Source organism: Mixophyes fleayi, chromosome 7 (genome assembly GCF_038048845.1).
Source record: "Mixophyes fleayi isolate aMixFle1 chromosome 7, aMixFle1.hap1, whole genome shotgun sequence".
NCBI classification, from domain to species: Eukaryota; Metazoa; Chordata; class Amphibia; order Anura; family Limnodynastidae; genus Mixophyes; species Mixophyes fleayi.
Window position 1 is genome coordinate 131,692,856 of NC_134408.1, and position 22,812 is coordinate 131,715,667.

The 22,812-nt window shown below is 39.5% G+C and overlaps 1 protein-coding gene across 5 annotated transcripts in view; it reads right to left on the reverse strand.

The window, feature by feature from the left end:
* SLC4A10 (solute carrier family 4 member 10) overlaps positions 1-22,812 on the reverse strand; it is a 174,354-nt gene that overhangs the window by 112,659 nt on the left and 38,883 nt on the right. For 2 of the 5 annotated variants that reach the window (XM_075180763.1, XM_075180758.1), the window contains exon 1: positions 13,331-13,607. The exons of 1 other annotated variant lie outside the window; for it this stretch is intronic. In XM_075180763.1, the coding sequence (XP_075036864.1) occupies positions 13,331-13,390 (60 nt within the window). In that variant the 5' untranslated portion in view covers positions 13,391-13,607. Of the gene's footprint in view, positions 1-13,330; positions 13,611-22,812 lie in introns of those variants that run through there. 2 more of the 5 variants (XM_075180759.1, XM_075180761.1) reach the window with 2 other exon arrangements.

Genomic DNA, 22,812 nt, shown 5'->3' on the forward strand with positions numbered 1-22,812 from the left:
GTAGTAACGGTAATAATGCACGCTATTACTGTAGTAACGGTAATAATGCACTCTATTACTGTAGTAACGGTAATAATGCACCCTATTACTGCAGTAACGGTAATAATGCACCCTATTACTGTAGTAACGGTAATAATGCACGCTATTACTGTAGTAACGGTAATAATGCACGCTATTACTGTAGTAACGGTAATAATGCACGCTATTACTGTAGTAACGGTAATAATGCACCCTATTACTGCAGTAACGGTAATAATGCACGCTATTACTGTAGTAACGGTAATAATGCACGCTATTACTGTAGTAACGGTAATAATGCACTCTATTACTGTAGTAACGGTAATAATGCACGCTATTACTGTAGTAACGGTAATAATGCACCCTATTACTGCAGTAACGGTAATAATGCACGCTATTACTGTAGTAACGGTAATAATGCACCCTATTACTGTAGTAACGGTAATAATGCACGCTATTACTGTAGTAACGGTAATTATGCACATGATTACCGTATTAACAGTGCAGGTTTTATTGGCTCCTTACTAAATGGGAATCACTTGTTGTACTGACGATGTTCATGCAATGTGGCAGACTTTGGACATTTGGCACATCTGAAAGCTCTCCTGATGACCTACCCACCTTCAGCGTGCTGCCAGCCAAAGCGAGCAATCAGTGCCCTAGGAGCCAATATGTCTACAAACTGCCCCCACGCTGCAAACCATTGCACCAAAATCCATGTTAATGGCTCCTAACTACTTTTGTAAAAAAATGACTGTTGAAAACGCAACACAAGTTACATTTTCAAAACAGACATGGAACTTGGGCCTACTTGCGCCCTTAATCTAATCGAAGCGGATCTCAAGATACGTTTCCACGTGAATCTGAGTATAAGCACGCGCTGCCTACACAGTACTTGTCATATGTCATATGTCAACAGACAGAACTAGCGAGAGGATACGCACATGCATATGAGCATGCAAAAAAAAAAATTCTAAAAGAAATTACCAACTCATGATACTATAATCATTAATAAATGTGAGTGTTTTGAAAGATTTTTTTTGCTTACAGAAAAAACATAAATCACGAAATTCTTAATGCATACTATAAATACAATGGGTCTGAGTCATTAAGGAAAGTAAGGCAAAGAAAGGAGTAAATATTCGCTGGTTACAATACAAGGGGTGAAAATTAGTTTATTATTTTGCACAAAAGTTAAAGACTGATTATTCTTTCATGTAGCACACAAATACATGACAGCTTTATTTTTACACTGAAATGTAAAGTTGATCTAGGACATGCCCTACCCCAACTATAAATCTGACCCACATTTTAAATCTACCTCCCCCTCCAATACAACATGGTTTTGCCCAGGTGCAAAGTTACTCCTTTCTTATGCTTTGTTCTCCTTAATGACTCAGGCCCAATGTATTTAAATAGTAAATTTCCTTTCATACACATTTTCTTTGCTATCTAGTGGCATGCACGTGTATAACTATCATTCAGCCTTTATACCTGCCCATAGCTGGTGTAAATGATACGGCTAAGAGTAACCCAGACCTTGAATCAGCCATATCTACATTGGCACACCCTCTGTACACTGTTACTGTATGCTGCCTGCATTCGTCCAATCCTTCCCACCCCCATTCTGCCCTGCAAGTTGTAGGCAGTCATATGTGCCATTTGCATTCAAGTCCATTTCTGAAAATGCACAGAGCTATTTCACCCAACATACGGCACACAAAGGGACTTACGCCCAGAGATGAATCAAGCCAGAGTGTGCATGCCATGGTTATTGAAACAAAAGTAATTAAAATCAGCATTCATTTGGCACAAAGTCTTCTGACATAGGGCCTGATTCATTAAGGAACTTAGGCAAGAATAAGTTATTCAGTATAAGAATAAGTTAGTCAGTATTTAACATAAGTTAAATACTGACTGTTTTTTCATGTAACACACACATATCAACTTTAAATTTCAGTGTACAAATAAGCTATCAAGTATTTGTGTGCTACATGAAAAAACAGGCAGTATTTAACTTATGTGCAAAAACAGAATACTCATTTGCACCCCTTGCAATGTAACATGGTTTTGTCCAGGAGACTGAAATAAGAATCCTCTTCATTTAAGATCCTTAATGAATCAGGCCCTGGAATCTGATTGGCTGCTATAGGCAACATCTTCACTTTTTCAAACCCGCAATTTGCTAAACATATCCCCAGGAGTTTTCTTCGAAATTCAGGAGTCTCCCGGACATTCTGGGAGAGTAGGCAAAAGATGCTTTTTATTAGTTTAACAACATATTACAGAGTTCCTTACAATCAAAGGATATTTATTTTTTCACATTAGTCCCTGAACCAGTGAAACTTACAATCCAATTCCAAACAACAGACACACAGGTGTCAGTTTCTTTAGAACGTCAATTAGTATAACAATCTATTCAGGACCATGGGAGGTAAATAGCCCAGAGGAAACCCACATGGAAAACAATCAATAACAGTAGGAATGAAAACCAGAATATGTAGTGACAGGAATGTAACCTCAAGGCCAAGTAACAGGATGTACTCATGAAAACTAATACACTGCAATACAGAGAATACATTCCAATAGATTAAGCAGGTTTTTGTGGCAAGTGAAAAGGTATACTGCGTCTCTATAAGCTAATCAAGCTTAAGAATATGTCAGTGTTCCTATTAAAAAGATTGTAAGCTGGCTAAGCAGATGGGAGGAACGTCTAAATTACAGAATATGGGTAGTAAGAAGGTATTGTTTTAAAATAAGAGTTTAATTAAAATGTTAAAACTGGTGTTGTGACTGGTTTCCTAATAAAGAATCGATGGTCAGCACGGTGGCTTAGTGGTTAGCACTTCTCCCTCACAGCACTGGGATCATGAGTTCGATTCCCAACTATGGTGTTTTCTGTGTGGAGTTTGTATGTTCTCCACGTGTTTGCGTGGGTTTCCTCCGGGTGCTCTGGTGTCCTCCCACACTCCAAAAACATACTGGTAGGTTAATTGGCTGCTATCAAATTGACCTTAGTCTCTCTTGGTCTGTGAATGTGTATGTTAGGGAATTTAGACTGTAAGCTCCAATGTGGCAGGGACCGATGTGAGTGAGTTCTCTGCACAGCGCAGAGGAATTAGTGGCGCTATATAAATAAATAGATGATGATAATGTTGACTTCTTTGAATATGGTCCAAACTTATTGAAAATCTGACAGAATCTGTTTATGCTGCTGATAGACGTTACTAGGACCAGGTTTGGATATACTATGGGCCTTTTTTTTTTGCTCTGAGCGTACGTAAGAAAAGCACACTTACGTGTATTTGTTGAGTTGGATATTTCATATGCCCAGCTCAAAAACAGTAGCACGGTCGTCAGGCGTAACAAGTGTGAATACAAATGTCACACATAGCAATGTGGCTCGACAGTACGCTAGTTGTAAATTCTGAACACTACCACATCTCTTGTTTTCACCTTTTAAAAACAAATGTCAATCTCCTGTCCTGCAGTGGTCCAATTAGAAATGTCAATTAAGTAATGCGAAAATACGGCCTTAAATTGGTATAATATAGCCGCAGCACTAATGATTTAAGTTGGAAGTGTCAATATGCAATCAGCCAATCAGAAGTAGCGAGATGGTACAGCTGACAGTAAGTATCAGCATTGTGTATTGATGCACCAGCCGTCCTGTATCCAAAAGAGATATCTCCTAAAAGGCGTACCTGCCGATCCGCGCCTAATTGTGTAACCCCTAAACACACTGTCATTGTACTCAGCCCACTCTGGCCCAGCCAAGGGCAGGGGAACATCTGTCCCCTGGGCAGGCCCCATCGTGGGCTACCTTGGGCTGGGTCACTGGGCCACCTGCTGAGTCGAGTCTTGCCCCTGGGCTAAAATTTTCCAGCTCTCCCCTGCCCTGTCTATCACCATTCCAGGTGTAAAAGGACGCAAGTCAATGATACCCCAAAAAATCTGTATATGGACGTATGCATACACACTTTTGGTGCACATTCACAATACGGAAATGCCCCAAAAAAATTGACGTCCAACTCTAATGAGTCCCTATGTCTGTACACTTGTTAGTATGTTTTATGAATGATAGATACTTGTTATAAGTAATTATAGCTATATTGGAGGTTTCCATTGGAATGTTTACTTAAAAAGAAACTCACCACTCTAACGGTTGTAGTTCCAGAGTAAACATATGGGTCCACCGCCATGCACCTAATTTTGCACAAATACACTGGTATGTATATTTAAGCACATAGAAAGCTGGGCCAAGATAGTGTCAATTGCTGAGTGCAAAATTTTGGGGCCCTTCTTGCTGAAGGCAGGCTGGTATTGCACCATCGGCACAAACATCATTTTATCTACAGGATGAGATATTTAAATGAGATTCAAGAGGTGGAAAAGGACCAGACTTTTACGTGTCTTTGAAAGTTTCTGAGTTTGGACCTTGAACTATACCTTTCAATGGTTACTATATATACCTCCCAGGCCTACTTTATATGGGAAAGTACTTTTATAGGTGTAATGCTAGCACTGTAATAAAAATATTGGCGTCCCCTTACTCCCATGATCAATTTAAAACATAAACGAAGCTCGGACAATCATTATTTTAGGAGAAAAATAAAAAGTTGAAATTAATAAAGTAATAAATAATATCTAGCAGCAATTTGAAATTACATTTTCACTGTATCCCCCATGAACATTTTCATCTGGACCCACAATCTTGTACACATAAGTGCAGAGCAATTTTATGGATTTCGTTTCCCAAATTGAAATATGGACGCACGGTTACGTATGCACCGCGCAGACAGATAGGACCATTCATGGATAATGAAATGGGCAGCTGGGCCTCATTTCAATGACCCCCATTAACTTTTTATTATTAGCCTCCCATTGTATATAAGATGATGTTCAAATTAATTTATTAACTTTTCTACCTGCTTTCTGAAATAAGCAAATATAGAATTTGCTTCCAACCTATCTACTTCTCAGCTGGATGGATAAATTCAGTTCGATAATAGTCTGAGCATTGCCTTCCGCTCCCTATGACTTGGCAAGCTGCCAAGCGATCGGTTTCTTCTCTGCGAGACATTTAAATCAAATCACTTCACCCACCCGGTGCTGCAGAAAGACTGATGAGTTAATTGTTGTTTTTTTTTCTCAAAAGGAAGCAGAAGAATAAATAAAAATGTTTGTAGATCTTATTATTAATAACTGGGCAATATTTTTTTATGTAAACATTTTTTGTTATTGAAATCAACCAGTAAAAACCATTATACACAATTTTTGTTTACTATGCAAAAAAAAATATCGAAAAAAATAGCAAAATGAGAGGAGAGAGCGGGGAGAGCAGGGAGAGGAGGAGGGAATGAGGGGGATCTTGTGCTCCTGCTATACAAGTAAAATACAAAGGGGTAGGATGCATCTACCAGCTGTGCTAGGAAGTACCAAAATACCCATATCTAGATATCTGTAAGACCTCTGTATGTATACAATTCCTTATGGATCAGCCAACTGAACCAAGTTGCGGTGAACTCTGCTTTTCTATCTACTGCAGCCAAAGAGGCACCTTCTATTGACATGTAGACGTCCTACCTATTAAACCAATCCTTAACCAGTGGATTGGTAGCGGATGTCCTTTTGATCGGGATAACCGCCTTTGTTGCATTATTGAAAGGTTTTAGGAGCGATTTCTTATTAGAAGAAGTTGGAGCCTTAATCATATTTACTATCCAGAAGTCTGGCACCTCTGGCATTCCTTCTCCCAAAATCTATTTGGAAATTTGTATCACCTCTGCCAAAATGGTCGGAGTTTCGGGCACCTCCGCCATGTGTGCCAGGGATCTCCTATAGAGCTATCACAGTGCCAACATTTATCTGAGCGTCCAGGAAACATCTTACTAAGGATTCTGGAACAGCTGTACCATCTACTTGTCCCCTCATACGGAGTCTCCAACACTGACACACTACTGGGTGAGGCTTGGGTAAACTGAAAGATTTTTTACCACCAATTCTGAGGTATGTGAGAAGCTTCATCTGGAGGAAAGTCTTTTGTTATATATCAGTGGTCAAAGGGATAACAGTGTAGAGATATAGAGATCGTCTCAATTTTTTTCTACTGAGCCAAAGTCAGGGCAATGGTGGAAAGTGTTATACAAGGCAGGGATGTAGTCTATGCAGTGATTTGCATTGGCCTAGTGCAGGATTGGCTAACCTGTGGCACTCCAGGTGTTGTGAAACTACAAGCATACCCTTCCAGCAATAAGCTGCTATATATTGGCAAAGCATGCTGGGACTTGTAGTTTCACAACACCTGGAGTATAACAGGTTAGCCAACACTGGCCTAGTGAGACAATGTTCTATCACAATAATCCACTGCTTACCCTGGCCCAGGTGTGTCCACTCCATAATCATACAGAGGTGAAAGGCTTGATATTAAGCCAGGAAATTAGGCAACTGTAATTCCCCTAAATGTTTCCACCTATAAAGAATACAGACAAAGTTCCAGACAAAGTCCCTGATGGCAACATGAATCTCTTTAAAAAATCTATCAGGGATATAAATTGACAGGGTCTGGCGGAGGTAAAGTAATTTTGGTAGACAATTAATTTTAATGAAGATTCTTTGCTCACCGTATGAAGATGTTTAAATTTATATCTGACAGTTTGGGGGAGAGGTTTGCATTGAAGAGATTGTTTGTATCTCTAGTTAACTGAGTGTCTAAATATTTAATTTGCGAGTTGTGCTCTTTAAATGCAAATGCAATTTGTAATCCCCAATAGATATGGTCAGATGTATTGATGTTGATATTCACTAAAAGTATGGAGTTTTGACAGCAAAACTTATGTTCTTTTTCCTGTACCTGGACCTCTGAAATATTAGGATTAGCACAGATTGCTTTAGCCCATATTTGCCTACATTTGGCAAGTTATCTCCGGGAGAGGGGCGTGTCTAGTGGGCGGGAGGGGGCGGGGCACTGTGAATCGCGCCATTTTGGCCACACCCCTGCATCAGTTATGCTGTTTTGTCCCGGGGGTGGGGCCAAAATTATGTGATTCACTGCAAATTGCGTAATTTTAGCCAGACAATTGCAGGATGCGCGAGAGATTTGCCAGCTCCCCCGGAGTCCGTGAGACCAACCCGAATTTCGGGAGTCTCCCGGACGTTCCAGGAGAGTTGGCAAGTATGCTTTAGCCAGTGCTTCCATATATAATTTAAAGATAAGGCAGAACAGGGGGCACCCCTGTCTTGTACCATAGGTGATAGTGAAGAAGTATGAGAGGATGCCGTTAATTCTTTTGCCCATGGTTTCTCATAGAATATATTTATATAAATTACGGTTTGAGATCTTTCTTTCTTTCAAGGAAAGTTCTCATTACAATATATGTATTTAATATGCTATTAAATAGTACATTTTGATAACCTTAAAATAAAACAATGGTATATACTGCATGTGTCTTTATTATTCAGTATACAATCTAATACCAAGGGGTATATTTACTAAACTGTGGGTTTGAAAATGTGGAGATGTTGCCTATAGCAACCAATCAGATTCTTGTTATCATTTATTTAGTACATTCTACAAAATGACAGCTAGAATCCGATTGGTTGCTATAGGCAACATCTCCACTTTTCACACCCGCAGTTTATTAAATATACCCCCAAATATTAAAATGGCCTGACTGACTGTGTTGCCTAAGAAGTTTTACTATTGCCTCTACCCAGGAAGGCAGTGATTGCTGCTTGTGGGCTCAGTTGAGGGGCTCTAACATCAGTGTGAGTCAGATCTCATTCTGGAGAAGGAATGTAAGAAGTGCCAGAAAATCTCTTTGCCAGGAATTTTGGAGAAATTTGTTGTTTTCTTCATTCTGCTTGTAAGTCGCGATCTGCTGCAATTCACCTCACCCACTTCCTATCAGTCATCTACACTCTATTGTAGAAGCAGATAGCCTGACACAATGAGTGAAAGCTTCAGAGGGTGTTTAAATGATAAAATGTATGGGTTATTTGTGTCAGCATACAAGGAAATATTTCGGCTCTGCACAAGCCATTAGTGCACAAAATGATACAAATTCAACAAACTTGAAAGGCATCATTTATAAAGGTATAATTTTTGCCAAGTCTGTGTTTAGTTATACCCCATTCATAGTTCATACTGCACCAAAATCCCGGGTTTTTACCAGGGCTAGCTCAAACGACCCGGGTCTTGGTGCAGTATGAATGGTACAAGTCAAAAATCCCGGGTCTAAAAACCTGGGTCTTCAACCCGGGATTTATCAAGGGGTAATTCCCGGGTCGGACCCGGGTTGCCTGCACTATGAATGGTGCAACCCGGGTTTTTCAACCCGGGTTACACAGAAAACAAGCTGATTGGCTGTCTGCCTGTCTCTGGAGTCACCAGTCACCTTTCAATGACATCACCATTTTTCAGCCAATGAAAACTGCTCTGGTGATGACTCCCACAAATTGCCAGGGCACAGACTTGTGCAGTATGAATGGGTTCAACCCGGGAAATTCCCGGGTCCGAGGTGCAGTATGAATGGTGTTTCTGAGCTGGGACGCTCCGAGCCCCGGCAAAACCATGTTGCATTGGAGGGGGAGGTAAATTTAAAATGTGGGGACAGATTTATAGTTGGGGTAGGATATGTTCTAGATCAACTTTAAATTTCAGTGTAAAAATAAAGCTATCAAGTATTTGTGTGCTACATAAAAAAACAGCCTGTATTTAACTTATATGCAAAATAATAAAGTAATTTGCACCCCTTGCATTGTGACATGTTTTGTACCATAGAACATTCAGTTCTTTTTTTAGCCTTACTTTCCTTAATGACTCAGGTCCCAAGTGTCTCCGAAACGTCTGTGGAGATACCTTGCGCCAATGTTTTGGCTGGAAACTCCGTTCATTTTTCCTGCACCAAAAAATGAGCGGAGATTCCTACCATAATTGCCAACAACTGAATCTCCCCCTAGATGTACAATTAGCAGGTTAATTTTTATTTTTTGAACTGCCATGATGCCTTTCCAAAAGTTGAATCTCTGACTTTCAGAGCTTTGTTCCCCTTATGACTTTGACTGATACTTTGTGCACACACTATGCACTTGATCATTGCCAAATTATCTATGTCACTTAGCTTACAATGTCATCTGGTCTTTTACATACTGTATAACTTTTATTTCTTAAACTGGGAACTTTCTTGGCGCTTAATTGCAAGGTTGTAATTAATGGAGAACAGTCTGGTACAGCCTTATCGGTTTCTTAGAGGGTAGGATGGGGGGAAGTTGTGTTTCTCATATGGTGTTGGTAGGACAGGTAATTAATTCTAGCACTATTTAGGGATCTAGAGCCTGACAGCGGCATCTAGTAGTGTGATCGCTCTTCATCATCACCAATTGCTACAATTTCGCAAACCATTTCTCTACCTTCTGGTTCTACTTTAGTGGAAAACTATATTTCTAGGTACACTGTGGGCAATATAATATTCAAACACACAAATATCACACATGTGATAAAGACAAATGCAACTAGCTCCACTGTCATGATTAATTAAAGACATAAATACTACACCAAGCATTACTTAAAGAAAAGCAAAAACACAGAAAAGTATAAATCAAGAGGGTAGTGTTAGTATGTTGGACCTTCAGTCAATTTTCATTCTTTCCACCATGCACAATTTCAGGTGGATCTGCGAACCCACAAATCTAGGCAGAGCTTGATTTTCCTGGGTAGTTCCAAGGACTGGGAAGTAGATGTACACCTTGCAATGCACTAGGTAAAGTAACTATGCTGGTCCATGTTTTTTGTTGTTTGCAATTGAGCCTTGCTATAGAACGTATTTTATAAAGCACTGATCAACTCGTCAACTGGGATGCATTACTTCCCCTTATCATCTACATTCAATACAGATGACCGAGTGAAAAGCTGAAATTTGACCTTTAGGACTTGGTGGGCCTGCCAAGTTCCAGCTTGTTGCAGGTAACGGCAACTCTGCCTTCAACCTCTCTTGTCGGTACCTAGCAGTAATCATTCTCAAGTGCTAATTATTAGTGCTCGCTGGGCTCTTCCTCTTATTAGACCCTTAGTAAATAAAAACCCCTCCTGTCTATCACCTGTGTTGATAATTGTTTTTACTGTGCTAGTGTGTTGTGAATACTGTTCTGATTTGAATTACTGTTGTGACCTGGACTGTACTTTGGATTCTGCTGTTTCCTCCTGGCCTTGACCACTGCCTGTTTTCTGGATCGCCAATTGACTTTTTCCTGCCCTGACCTTGGGGATTTTCCTTCTGCCTGCTCTGACCACATCCTGTATTACCAGTATTTCTATTGTACGCAGCCAGCCTTGACCTCAGCTTGATATTGACCCCGCTACAGATCTCAGCTGCCCTGACTTTTGGCCTTTATATTGGACTTTATCCCGCTACCATCTTCAAGCTCCTTTCATGTCCCAATTACCCTATTCAGCAATATTCTGTTTCATAAACCTCTACTACCACGAGTTAAGATCTGGGCATTACTGAGTGCTCTGGAACATACTGTGTTCCTTGGAAAGGGCGTTGCTATAGGCAAAAACCTCATAAAGAAGGTTATAGGGGTTTATTATCCCTGTCCAATATTGCCTTAACACCCTGCTCCTGTATCAGAATCCATATGGTTGATTTCTGCAGAGCAAGTCTCCAAGCCTCTCACTCACACTCTGCTAGCTCAAATGGTGTAGAACCTGACTCCTTATATGGCAAACTGCTGCAAAAGGGTGATAGAGAGAGAGCATTAAGACATATTTAGCATTAATATAACTATAAACACTTAAGTTACTTCAGGTACATTATTCAACTCAATAATGCACAGCCTTTGATATATTTTATTGCCAAGTACCAGATTTGCTTAATCCTGTTCCGTCTACTATTTCCTAATACATACAGTAGTATAACTCGCTGCACCTTTATAATTCTACATGATCACACATTCTGCTTATCATGAGCCTGATTCATTAAGGAAAGTAAAGCAAACAAATGAGTAACTTTGTATCTTGGCAAAACCATGTTGCATTGGAGGGTGGGCTAAATTTAAAATGTGGGGACAGATTTATAGTTAGGGAAGGGCATGTCCTAGATCAACTTCAAATTTCAGTGTAAAAATAAAGCTATTAATATAGAGCTATATGAAAAATCAGCCAGTATTTAAGTTATGTGCAAAATAATAAACTAATTTGCACCCCTTGCATTGTAACATGGTTTTGTCCAGGAGAACATTTACTCATTTATTTGCCTTATTTTCCTTAATGAATCAGGCCCTATATGTCTTCAATATTTATTGCCAAGAGCCCTATTTTATCACAATGCATGAAATTATAATGTTTCCCTGATTCAGAATGATACAAAATTCACTAACGTCCAAGGTTAGATGAATTATAAATGATCTTTATCTTATCCCTTTATACTGACAAGATAGGAACACAATTTATTTTGAAATTAGTGAGCGTTCTTATTCTCCAGCTCCAGATCTGACATCAAGCCTACGTCAGCCTACGCTCTTAACCACTTAACTTGTGTGCAATCTGAACTGTGCAGGAATAATAGATTGTCCATAAATGTGACTGTCATTCAACATAAGTGTCCTCATTTGATAAAGTAAGAAGCATGTTCAATATCATTAGTTTCAGAGGAAAACTGCCCTACATTACAAGTATTAGTCAGACTAGGGAGTGTTAAGGATGTGATTGCTGCCCAACACCTCTAAGGGCCTAAACCATGTACAGTATCCTTGCAGCTTATACCATTCATCATCATCATCATCATTAACATTTATTTATATAGCGCCAGAAAATTCCGTAGCGCTTTACAATTGGGAACAAACATTAATAAAACAATACTGGGTAATACATACAGACAGAGAGGTAAGAGAACCCTGCTCGCAAGCTTACAATCTATGGGACAATGGGAGTTTGAAACACAAGGGCATGTGTTACATCATATTGCACACTGGACCAGCTAAGGTAAAAGTATTGAGTGGGCTGTGTGTGTGGCAATGTTGGTCAGAGGGTTGTTGTCTTGTATTAGCTGTGTAGAGGATGGTAATAGGGTAATCTAGGGAGATTAAGATGGTGGTTGAGGAATATTATAAGCTTGTCTGAAGAGGTGGGTTTTCAGAGAACGCTTGAAGGTTTGAAAACTAGAGGAAAGTCTTACTGTGCGAGGGAGGGAATTCCACAAAGTGAGTGCAGCCCGAAAAAAGTCCTGTAACCAAGAATGGGAGGCTGTGATGAGAGTGGAAGAGAGATGTAGATCTTGTGCAGAGTGGAGGTGTCGAGATGGGAGATATTTTGAGACAAGTGAGGAAATGTATGTCGGTGCAATTTTGTTGACGGCCTTGTATGTACTTGTATTTTACAACAGGCTGTGTTGTGTTATTTATGCCATTATATACTATTATTAGCATTTTAGCACATTGAGATGTATTTTTACTGTTTTACTGTTCTGCACTACTATACACCCAGTAGCAAATTTTGCGTTGGTGCCCTTAAAGTTATAATTCTGCCATGCAACTCATTCTATATCACATAAAAGACAACAGTAGAAAAATGTGCAATGTTTTGCTGAACAATTCAAAGATGAAATTCACAATGTGCTACAATATCAGTAAAACGCAGTTCTGCATCAATTGTCATGTAATTTTCTTTTTAATTGTCAACATGTATAATTGATGCGTTATGACATCATCAGTCTGGTGCATAACACAGTTTGACTGATATGATCAGGTATCAAGCATGCATTTGTTAACACGGATTTGACCAAGAGGTCATTAAATCTCTACTGACCGACTCACAAGTGGATAGTATACTATCTGCTCACTGTATCAAAAATACAATGAACATCATTATATTTCATAGTACTTGGCTTTAGGATTGTGCCACATATATTTCAATTAACAGCTCCATCAAATCCAAAACATCAAAGAAACTATAATATTGAATGTAATATTTAAATGACAAGACCACATACTTAAAAGTAAACGGAAGCAATATCAATGGGAACACGGATACTAATTCCTTGTTGGATGCTATAGGTGTAGGTCCCTGAATTCTATCTTCCTATTATTTTATCACTAACAAAAACCTTAGTGAAGTCTAGCAGCCTGGCAGAGTATTATGTCTGTCATCTAAATACTATCATGCTGAATATTGCAACAATAAAATAAAATAAAGCTAATCCTTACAAGTGTTGCCTACTCCAAAGGAGGTAAAAGAGGATGTACTTAGAACATAAGGCCTGGACTCACATACGAAATAGCACAAAATAAGAACAGAAAAGCCATTAGGCCTTACCTGGTGACAAAAAGACTGGAATAGGTCATTGCCTGCAGACAGCATATCTCCACTATTCATACAAGCCACAGTGATTTGTTTATTATCTTCGTACAGTAAGAAAACCCATTTATCTTACTATTGTTATATGATTTAATATATACAAAACTAGTGTCCCTGTGTGAGTGGCTTTAGCAAATCTGCACTGTCATGCCCCTCATATCTGCACTGTTGCAATGTTAATGTTATCTGAACAAGCTAAGCTTATTGCCCAGAGCTATTCAGCGTCGGCCAACGAGAGAGCCTGTCGCATCTTCCTGCTCATCACTGTCACGGGAAAATCCATCTTGCTGCTATGGATTTATTCTCCTTTCTCTGTAACCAACCAAAAGGATGTCAAGATTCACTGGTCAGCTGGTAAAATCTGCAGAGCAAGTATTAACATTACCCAGGGGATTTATAGATTATGACAGTAGGGGGGGAGAAAACAGAGCAGGCTGTCTTTAGAAATATGACAAATATAAAAGTAAAAGTGATGAGCCCCCTCTCTCCCTCTCCCACTAACCCCCCCTCCCTTTCTACGGGGTCTGCTGTCACAGGGCTGAATGGTACATTTCTCTCAGTGTGACAGATGCTCGCTCAGTTAACATGGACCCTCCCCCACTTTGCATCCCATACTGCTGTCAATTCACAATGAGTAACAGTATGTGTCACTAAAACTGGGAGACAATATATATGTGGTGTGCAGAATGTAGCTATATAGATTAAATATACCAATATATTCCTATATTACAATAATGCTGAATTATACCTTTATTAAAGGTGTAATCACATCAACATTCTGTAAGACCACTTGTGTATAGAGGGAGGAGAGTATGAGGATAATTTAAATCTCCTTTGGAATTCCGTGACTTATTTAAATGTTCTTGAACTAATGATCACAGAACTCCGCAATTAGCGTACTAATTATTCCTATATTTTACATTTGAGGTTACATCAATCTAAACCTTAAGACCTGACTACTGTCCTTATAGAACGGCGAGTAGTGGCATCATAACTCTAAGCCGTGGGCAGCACGGTGGCTTAGTGGTTAGCAGTTCTGCCTCACAGTACTGGTGTCTTGAGTTTGATTCCCGACCATGGCCTTATCTGTGTAGAATTTGTATGTTCTCCCCGTGTTTGCGTGGGTTTCCTCCTGGTGCTCCGGTTTCCTCCCACAGTCCAAAGACATACTAATAGGTTAATTGGCTGCTATTAAATTGCCCTTAGTCTCTCTCGGTCTGTGTGTGTATGTTAGGGGATTTAGATTGTAAGCTCCAATGGGGCAGGGACTGATGTGAATGAGTTCTCTGTACAGCGCTGCAAAATTAGTGACGGTATATAAATAAATAGATGATGATGATGATAATGATGATGATGAAGATGATGAAGCCTTTTAATTTTAGTTATTACCAATGTTCAGCAAAAATTATGTGAAAGTCTACCTATCCTACAAGGACAACAATCACTGAGTGTGTTGCAATCAGAGACAAAGGGGTAGATTTACTAATATTCAAATTTGAAGGCGGTTTTAAATTGCCAAACATCGCCAGCGGTTTAGTTCCCCAAACCACCGCATTTACTATAGGGCGGTTTAGGGCTGCGATGTTAAATGCTTGGCGATGTTTGGAGGATTGAAAACAGCTAAACCGCCGGCAGTTTTGTCAAAACCGCTATCAAGGCAGGTTTTATTATGCCTGCTTCTGATTGGCTAGATAGCTTAAACATGCTGTCGAGCTATCTTGTAATTCATAACATAAGAGGAGGCATCACTGACCTATAAATTATGGGGGGCAATTCATTATTTATTGATTAAGGTGCAAAATTCATTTCTAATTAACATACAGGGGCAAATTTTATTTTGTATTATATTAAGGTGTCGATATTTTTGTATTATTATATTATGGGAGCGCTATGTAATGCCACATGTGTGCATCATTAATAATTATATCCCCAAAAAACAATCAAATAGTATTGGGACCATTACATAGATGTCCTCTAATACACAAGTGGCCTTACAGAATGCTGATGTGATTACACCAGTTAATATAATTATATCTAAAATTTTCTCCCATAATATAATATAATAATAGAGTCCCCTTAATATAATGAAAATTAAAATTTGCCCCCAAAAGTTAATTACAAATTAATTTAGCCCCTTAATCAATAAATAAATAGATTTCCCTCTTAAATTAATGTCAGTGGTGCTTCTTCTTATGTTCTGAATGGCAAGATAGCTCCAAGCTGCAATCTCACCCCTCACAACCTTCTCTTTATTTCTGTCTGTTTTTCTGGCAATTTTTACGGCAGTTTGTTAAACAGCAACTTAGTAACTCTGGCGGTTTGCATTTTTATTATGTTAAAACTCGGGATGGCGATTTTGCAAAGTGGTGGTTTGTAAAACTGTGCTTTTCAGTTGTTTTTACTGAACTGCCATGACCTTTAGTAAATCTATTTCATCAAACTGCCCTATAGCAAATCTGGCCCAAAGGATGTGTATTTCAGTATCATGAACAACGTGGTTGAATTACAAAATAAATCCATCCTGAAATAGCATCTGTAACAAACCTCATCAAATACTCAATACGTGTATTTGCTTTTTTATTTTTAGTTAGTGTTCCCAAGAAATACTTGTAATGTAGATTTCTCCCACAATAAATACCTGATATCGCTACACCCAGCAGGACTGCGGTTTGAAAAGACGTAAAACTGTTAATAGCAAAATGTCCCAATTAAATGTATTTCTGGGGAACACCATTCGGGGGTCCACTGTAAATGGGACAGCCCTGCGCAAACTCAGAATAACAGGGATGGGGCCTCCAGAGGGTGACTGGCATCTCCGCATCTGGGCATTACTCTTACTGCTGGCATATTACTGGGTACTACTGCTGTACATACTACTTGGTATCACTGCTACTGCTGGTGTTCTCAGAAGTCCTGATGCTGTCTGGAAGTAAAGGACCTCAGTGCTGGTTCCTCACAGTCACAGTATTAGTGTCCCACTACATCCAGTGAAGGTCCTCAGTGCTGGTTCCTCACAGTCACAGTATTAGTGTCCCACTACACCCAGTGAAGGTCCTCAGTGCTGGTTCCTCACAGTCACAGTATTAGTGTCCCACTACACCCAGTGAAGGTCCTCAGTGCTGGTTCCTCACAGTCACAGTATTAGTGTCCCATTACACCCAGTGAAGGTCCTCAGTGCTGGTTCCTCACAGTCACAGTATTAGTGTCCCACTACACCCAGTGAAGGTCCTCAGTGCTGGTTCCTCACAGTCACAGTATTAGTGTCCCACTACACCCAGTGAAGGTCCTCAGTTAGTTGCAGATAAAATATCAATAAAAGTCAAATTGTATTTGCGTTTTTCATTGTTATTTATCTATATGTTTTTTGTTTTGTTTTTTGCATAGTAGGTTGCCCACCACTGATGTAAATTATAAAGTAGGATTGTTTAACAACTATAAAGCAGTATAATGACTCTGGGTGACTTCTTGGATGCCCCATTAAGGTCAAACGATTTTGCCTTAAATAAGTCTGTGACGAAACGAGTTATTTAAGGCAAAATCATTTGTCTGTCCCTTGGTTTTCACATAAAGTGGATTATAGCAAGCACTCTTTATAGCCCCTGCTTTTGTTCCCCAGCTCAACAGAGTACAACTGCGGTGTCTAATTACATGTGGATAAGGGGACATTTTAGCTCATTGTAAATATGTATATTGCTTATTGTATCTTGTTGATATTGCATGGAAGCTGTTCGTCATTGTCCTTCAAGTAAAGCCAGGTTGGCTATGGGTAGGAATCAGGTTGCAAGATACTGGTAAGGGGGAAGGCTAATTAGTATCCATTGTTCTCATAAGACTAGTTCAGACATTTGTTTACAATCTAGCAGGGGAGTTTCTGTGGAAGTACAGCTCATCTCGACTCCCCTCTCCAACCCCCTAGTCCAGGACTCACCAATGTTTAACAAGAAGAGACCCAGGGGTTTGCCCAAGGAGAGGAAAACACTGTGGAAATTTGACCCGAGATATAAGGAGCCACTCCAGGGGGAAGGTGATGTTAATTCTGGGAATTGATGGCTGGAAGCTGCAGGGTGGCTGGTGGCTCTACCAGTGAAATACATTGGCAGATCCACGGGTCTTCAAGTCTGGACAGCCAGGTGACTGTAACTCCTTAAGCTAGTGGGGTAAGGGACAGGTGATATGGTAAACCTGCCTGGCATTTATTTACTGTATGTACATAATAGTCTAGTGATTTGTTTTTGTTACAATAAATGTACTGTTGTAATTTTCTAACTACATTTACCTGAGTGACTACACAAATCCTAGAAGGTACTGACTGGGTAGGCTTCCCTGGCATAGTATGGCACCCCTGGGTGGCTATCCTGCGTGAAGTGGGTAGAAATGGGCCAGAAAACTCGGTATCTTCACAAAGTCACATGTGTCTTAGACAAGACAGTAAAATAAAGTAAAGTATATGTCCAAAATTACGTATAAATAAAAATAATAGTCAAACCACATACAAAAGTCCAACCTAGAACGAGTTTCAGTGTCAAGATAATTACACAGAATGCTATGATATTTTTCACACCATAAAAATGGCATCTATATAATGTTCCCAATGCGTCTATAAACCGTAACCACCATTGAGAATAAACTAAACAGTACCTAGGACTATGCTGTTGCACCTGCACTACACAAAACCACCACACTCCTTCCGTCCCTTATACCTGGGACTCGTCTAAGCTTTCATTACACAAGACCATATTATATCGGGTGTCACCAAGTGTGTACAGCCTTCTCCAGGATAAATTAGTCCAAAGTGGGCACTCACGGATCTTCTTAGCTTTTAAACTCAGTAGCGCACGATGTTACTACTGAGTGAAAGCACTAAGAGGTAAATGCCCACTCTTGAGCTATTATATATATATAAATATATATATATAAACATGTGTGCAGTGTGCAGGTAAGCCTTAAGCCCAGATAAAATAGTATAGCATTTGATCATGTTAGGACTGACCAGAATGGGAAGACTTTGGCGTGAGTTGGTCAGCTTAACATATATTGCAATATGTGGAACTAACATTCCCTGTTTTTAATATAGAACAGTACTTGATATAGCATTAATTATGTGTTTGGAGAGTGCAGAGTATCCCTGTTTTCTTGTCTATATAATGTGGGCAACCCCCTCTTGCACCCCAGTCTGTACATGGTGAGTGCAGAGGACCTATGTCTGTTTTTGTTTTTATATATATATATATATATATATATATATATATATATATTGCTAATTTATTTAGTATGCACCGGGGCTGTTAATTGTGTTATGAAGTGCCCTTCTATGCTGTAAGTATATATACCCAAACATGAGCAGATAATGTAAAATAGCAACAAAATATACACAAATATATTAGGAATGAAATAAAATGAAAACAAAAATAACATAAAACAAAACAAAATCAACCATGTCTGAAATATTGTAGTGTATGGAAACCATATGATGATATAGTAAAATACAATGAAGCAGCAAAAAAAAGAAAACAATGACAATACTGGGAATATTGGTAATCTGACACTGGGGTTGTGATCCCCCACGAAGAGTTACACTGCATGTGTGGCTTCTGTACTGTAACAGTACAAATAAACGTTGCATCTTAAAACAAACCCAAATGATGCACTTTTATCTATATTACAAAACTCCTGTATGTCCCTTCATACACTCCTATCCTAAATTGTATGTGATCCCATTCTGCAGCCATTTGTTTCCATTAGCCAAAATGCATTTCCATCATGACTTAATGACACCATGGACAAATTCAGTAAATGAATTGCTGCAAAAGTTAATGCACCTACTGCTGAGCTAGAGATGAATTAAGTGGTTACCAAACAAGTCCCACCTGGGATAGCTAGAGCTTCAGGATACCCCTTTGTCTGGTCACATGTAAGTTGATTACAGTAGATAAAGGCACGCTGATTGATGCACTAGTGTTTCAGCAGCAAAGTCCATACATCAACAGCTTCCTGAATACATGCAAATCCTGGATTAATTAGCAACACAGTGATTGTTTCCTTATTCCAGTTTCATTCATAGCACAGGCTGCATTAGCTGTCATTAAAAACTTTGCTAGAACCTCTTACGTACTGCATATGTGACTATTTCAGTGACAAATTAGATTCAACACAAGTGTTTGTATTTTATTAAGAGACCTGTACTGTGATAATGTAATTGTCTGTTTCCCAAGCTTGTATCACCTTGTAAAACACCTTAAACGCCTTATTTCAACATGATTTAATACAAATGTATTTGGTGTGACTACTATGCTAATTGTACTGTGTTATATTGTGTTTTACTTGTCGGCAGTTCCAAGCAAGAAAAATACTGGAACACCTTTTTTTGGTATTAATTTAAGAATATTCAAATTATTTGAAAATTATTATACAGATTTAGGGGTACATTTAGCAAGCTGCGGGTTTGTATTTTTACTAAATTGCGGGTTTGAAAAAGTGAAGATGTTGCCTATAGCAACCAATCAGATTCTAGTTATCATTTATTTAGCACATTCTAAAAAAAATGACAGCTAGAATCTGATTGGTTGCTATAGGCAACATCTCCACTTTTTCAAAAGTCGCAGCTTGATAAATTTATCCCATAGACTCTGATGCTTCAAATAATCTTCCTGCAGAAGTAGGAACTTTAGTTTTATCCTGAGCTCATAGCCAGCACTAGGAAAGGGTAAATTAGCTGCCTTGGTGCAGGGAGATTTTGGGACACAGATACAGGTCTGATCATGTAACAGTTCTTTCCTCTTGTACAACAGAAATCTGCTATTTTTCTATATGTAGCCCCCTTTACATAGGTGTTGATGATGTGGGTTTCACATCTGGGCTCTTGCGCCTACCTCTGGGTACCTTCAATTCTGGATGGAACTGTAGAGAAAGGGACCTTGGAAATAGGTAGATAATGGACCATCATGAGTTCATCAATACAGTTCACAGCTTAGTTGGTATAATCATGGGAGCCCGACCATCTGTAGATACAATTCACTCTTTATTAAACACCTACTGCACAAACTTGATAGGTGCAATAAAATTCATAAGTACCCCGATGAAAAAAATGTTATGTCTGTAAACACTAGACCCAACGAGAAGGTCCATGGAGTTGACCGACACGGTGGGTAGAGTTACGGGGCAGAGGAGTGCAAAACAACACAGCCTTCCAGCATCCCCGAGCTGTGAGAGGCCAGGAAATGAAATCAGAGCTGCCAAAAATCGAAGCTTTGTCCCCAGAGTCACAGGAAGAAAAGAAGATATGTGGTGGGACTAGCAGAGGAGAAGGCAGGTGCAGCTATGTTGGGGTCAGCAGCCATACCCAGAAAAGCCACCTGCAATCAGAAATAAGATCTGAAGAGCACATGAATTCTGAAGCTGTTGGGGAAGACAGAGAACAAAGCCAGTGTGAGAACTGTGAATGTAAAAGTCTTATAACCAGTCAGGAGAGACTTTACCTCTCATAGGGACAGTGAGAGAGTTGCTAAGGGCATTATGCCTAACAGAGTCTCCAGAGTCACAGACCAAGCTGCCATACAAATAGACAAAGCTACTACAGTAACAGACAAGGCTGCAAGTTTGATGAAGGCTGGAAGACTGTCGGGCAGGACTGAAAGACTAATAAAGCTAAATGCAAGACTTTCAGCAGGGAGTATCAACAGGAGAGTCTGCCATAGACTGAGATTAGCCTTCTACGCTGCTAGAGAAGAAGGGGCGCCCAGATCCAGTTCAGGAAGAAAAGGAGAACAAGACATCAGTTCTGAGGAAAAGAGAAAGCAAGATACCCGGTCAGGTGGAAGTTGATAGTTCAGAGTCCCTTATAATTCCAGATGTCTTCTGCCTATCCTCTCTCTACAGATATTCCAAGTTCCTTTTGCTGATGTTACTGTTTCTATCTCCACACTGCCATATGGTGAGTATAGTCATCGTTTGAGGATATTCCAGATCTTTGATTCAAGTACAGAGCACCGTTCCAGTTCCCGGAGTTGGTCAGTGTCTGTTGCATGTGTGAGTAACCTGCTTAATACTACACTGCACCACACCTTCAGCTATTTGCTCATGTGACAGTTTGCTTGAGACAGAGGTACCTACAATACTGGGACTACTCTACCCTCACTTATGTCTACCATACCAAACTTCTCTCATACTAACTCAAACAGGGTCTACAACCCCCATTATCACTGTTCTCTACATCTTGGGAGGTATCCTCCTTGCATTTACTTTCTTGAGACTGTAATATTCACCTTAACCTGATAAAGGTTATGACACTGCATTCTGACACCGAATTCTTCAAGATTGGATCGCTCTATGTTCTAGAATGTACACTTGGTCATTTGTGTTATTTTTGTTCGTAGTTCATTACTATGTAGTACTAATTCCATTAGAGAGCCTTAAAGTAATCTGATACTATTACATGGCTTCTTTTCCTTTCCTTTTTACATTACCCCGTTTCAGTGTTTAGCTGCACTGCATTCGTGTTACTGTCATATTGTTGCATGTGTTTTTCTATTGCCATGATCCTGCTATGTTTCCAGATAATAAATTGTTACCTTGTTGTTTATTATCTTTTGATATTAATATTGTATTGTGTTATCCAATTCATATTCTTTTTCAAGTGTTTCCACGTGTTTGCATTTGACACACTTAAATCCTATGGTTATACCACTCTACACCCTTTTTCCATTATTGTTATTTGCAGAACAAATCATTTCCCTACACTACCCACTATATGTCAGGTGGCAAGCCATAAGTTACAGGCCATTATCAGGGGCGCACGCAGGGGGGGTTTCTGAGTCTCCAGAAACCCCCCCCCCCCCTCCGCGGATCAGTCGGGCAAAAGCATGTGTTAAAACATGCCAAAGATTTTTTCTATTACAGCACCGCCGCGACGCTTCTGTCACAGCGCCGCGGCTGCTGTATAACCCCCGTTCGGCGAGAAGGAGCTGCTGCGCATGCACGAGCGCAGCAACTGCTCCCTTGAATACCCGGCATCACTGGCTGGCTTCCCTGCTGGGGCACGGTAGGGCTTGATGTTTCAAGCACTATTTCAATTATTAAATAATAAAAGCGCTTCAGATACTGGCCACAATTAATCTGATGTACTGTTTTATTAAAAGACCAAAGACTCCATTTCTGGGGAGCCTGCAGGGTATGCAGAGCTTTATGATTATATATAAATATTGTATTATAGGATTAAAAAAGTAGAGGAATCCTATAACACAATATTTATATATAATCACACAGCTCTGCATAACCTGCAGGCTCCCCAGAAATGGAGTCTTTGGTCTTTTAATAAAACAGTACATCAGATTGATTGTGGCCAGTATCTGATTTCACCCTGTAACCCAATAACAAATCTATTTAAATATATATATATATATATATATATATATATATATATATATATATATATATATATTATA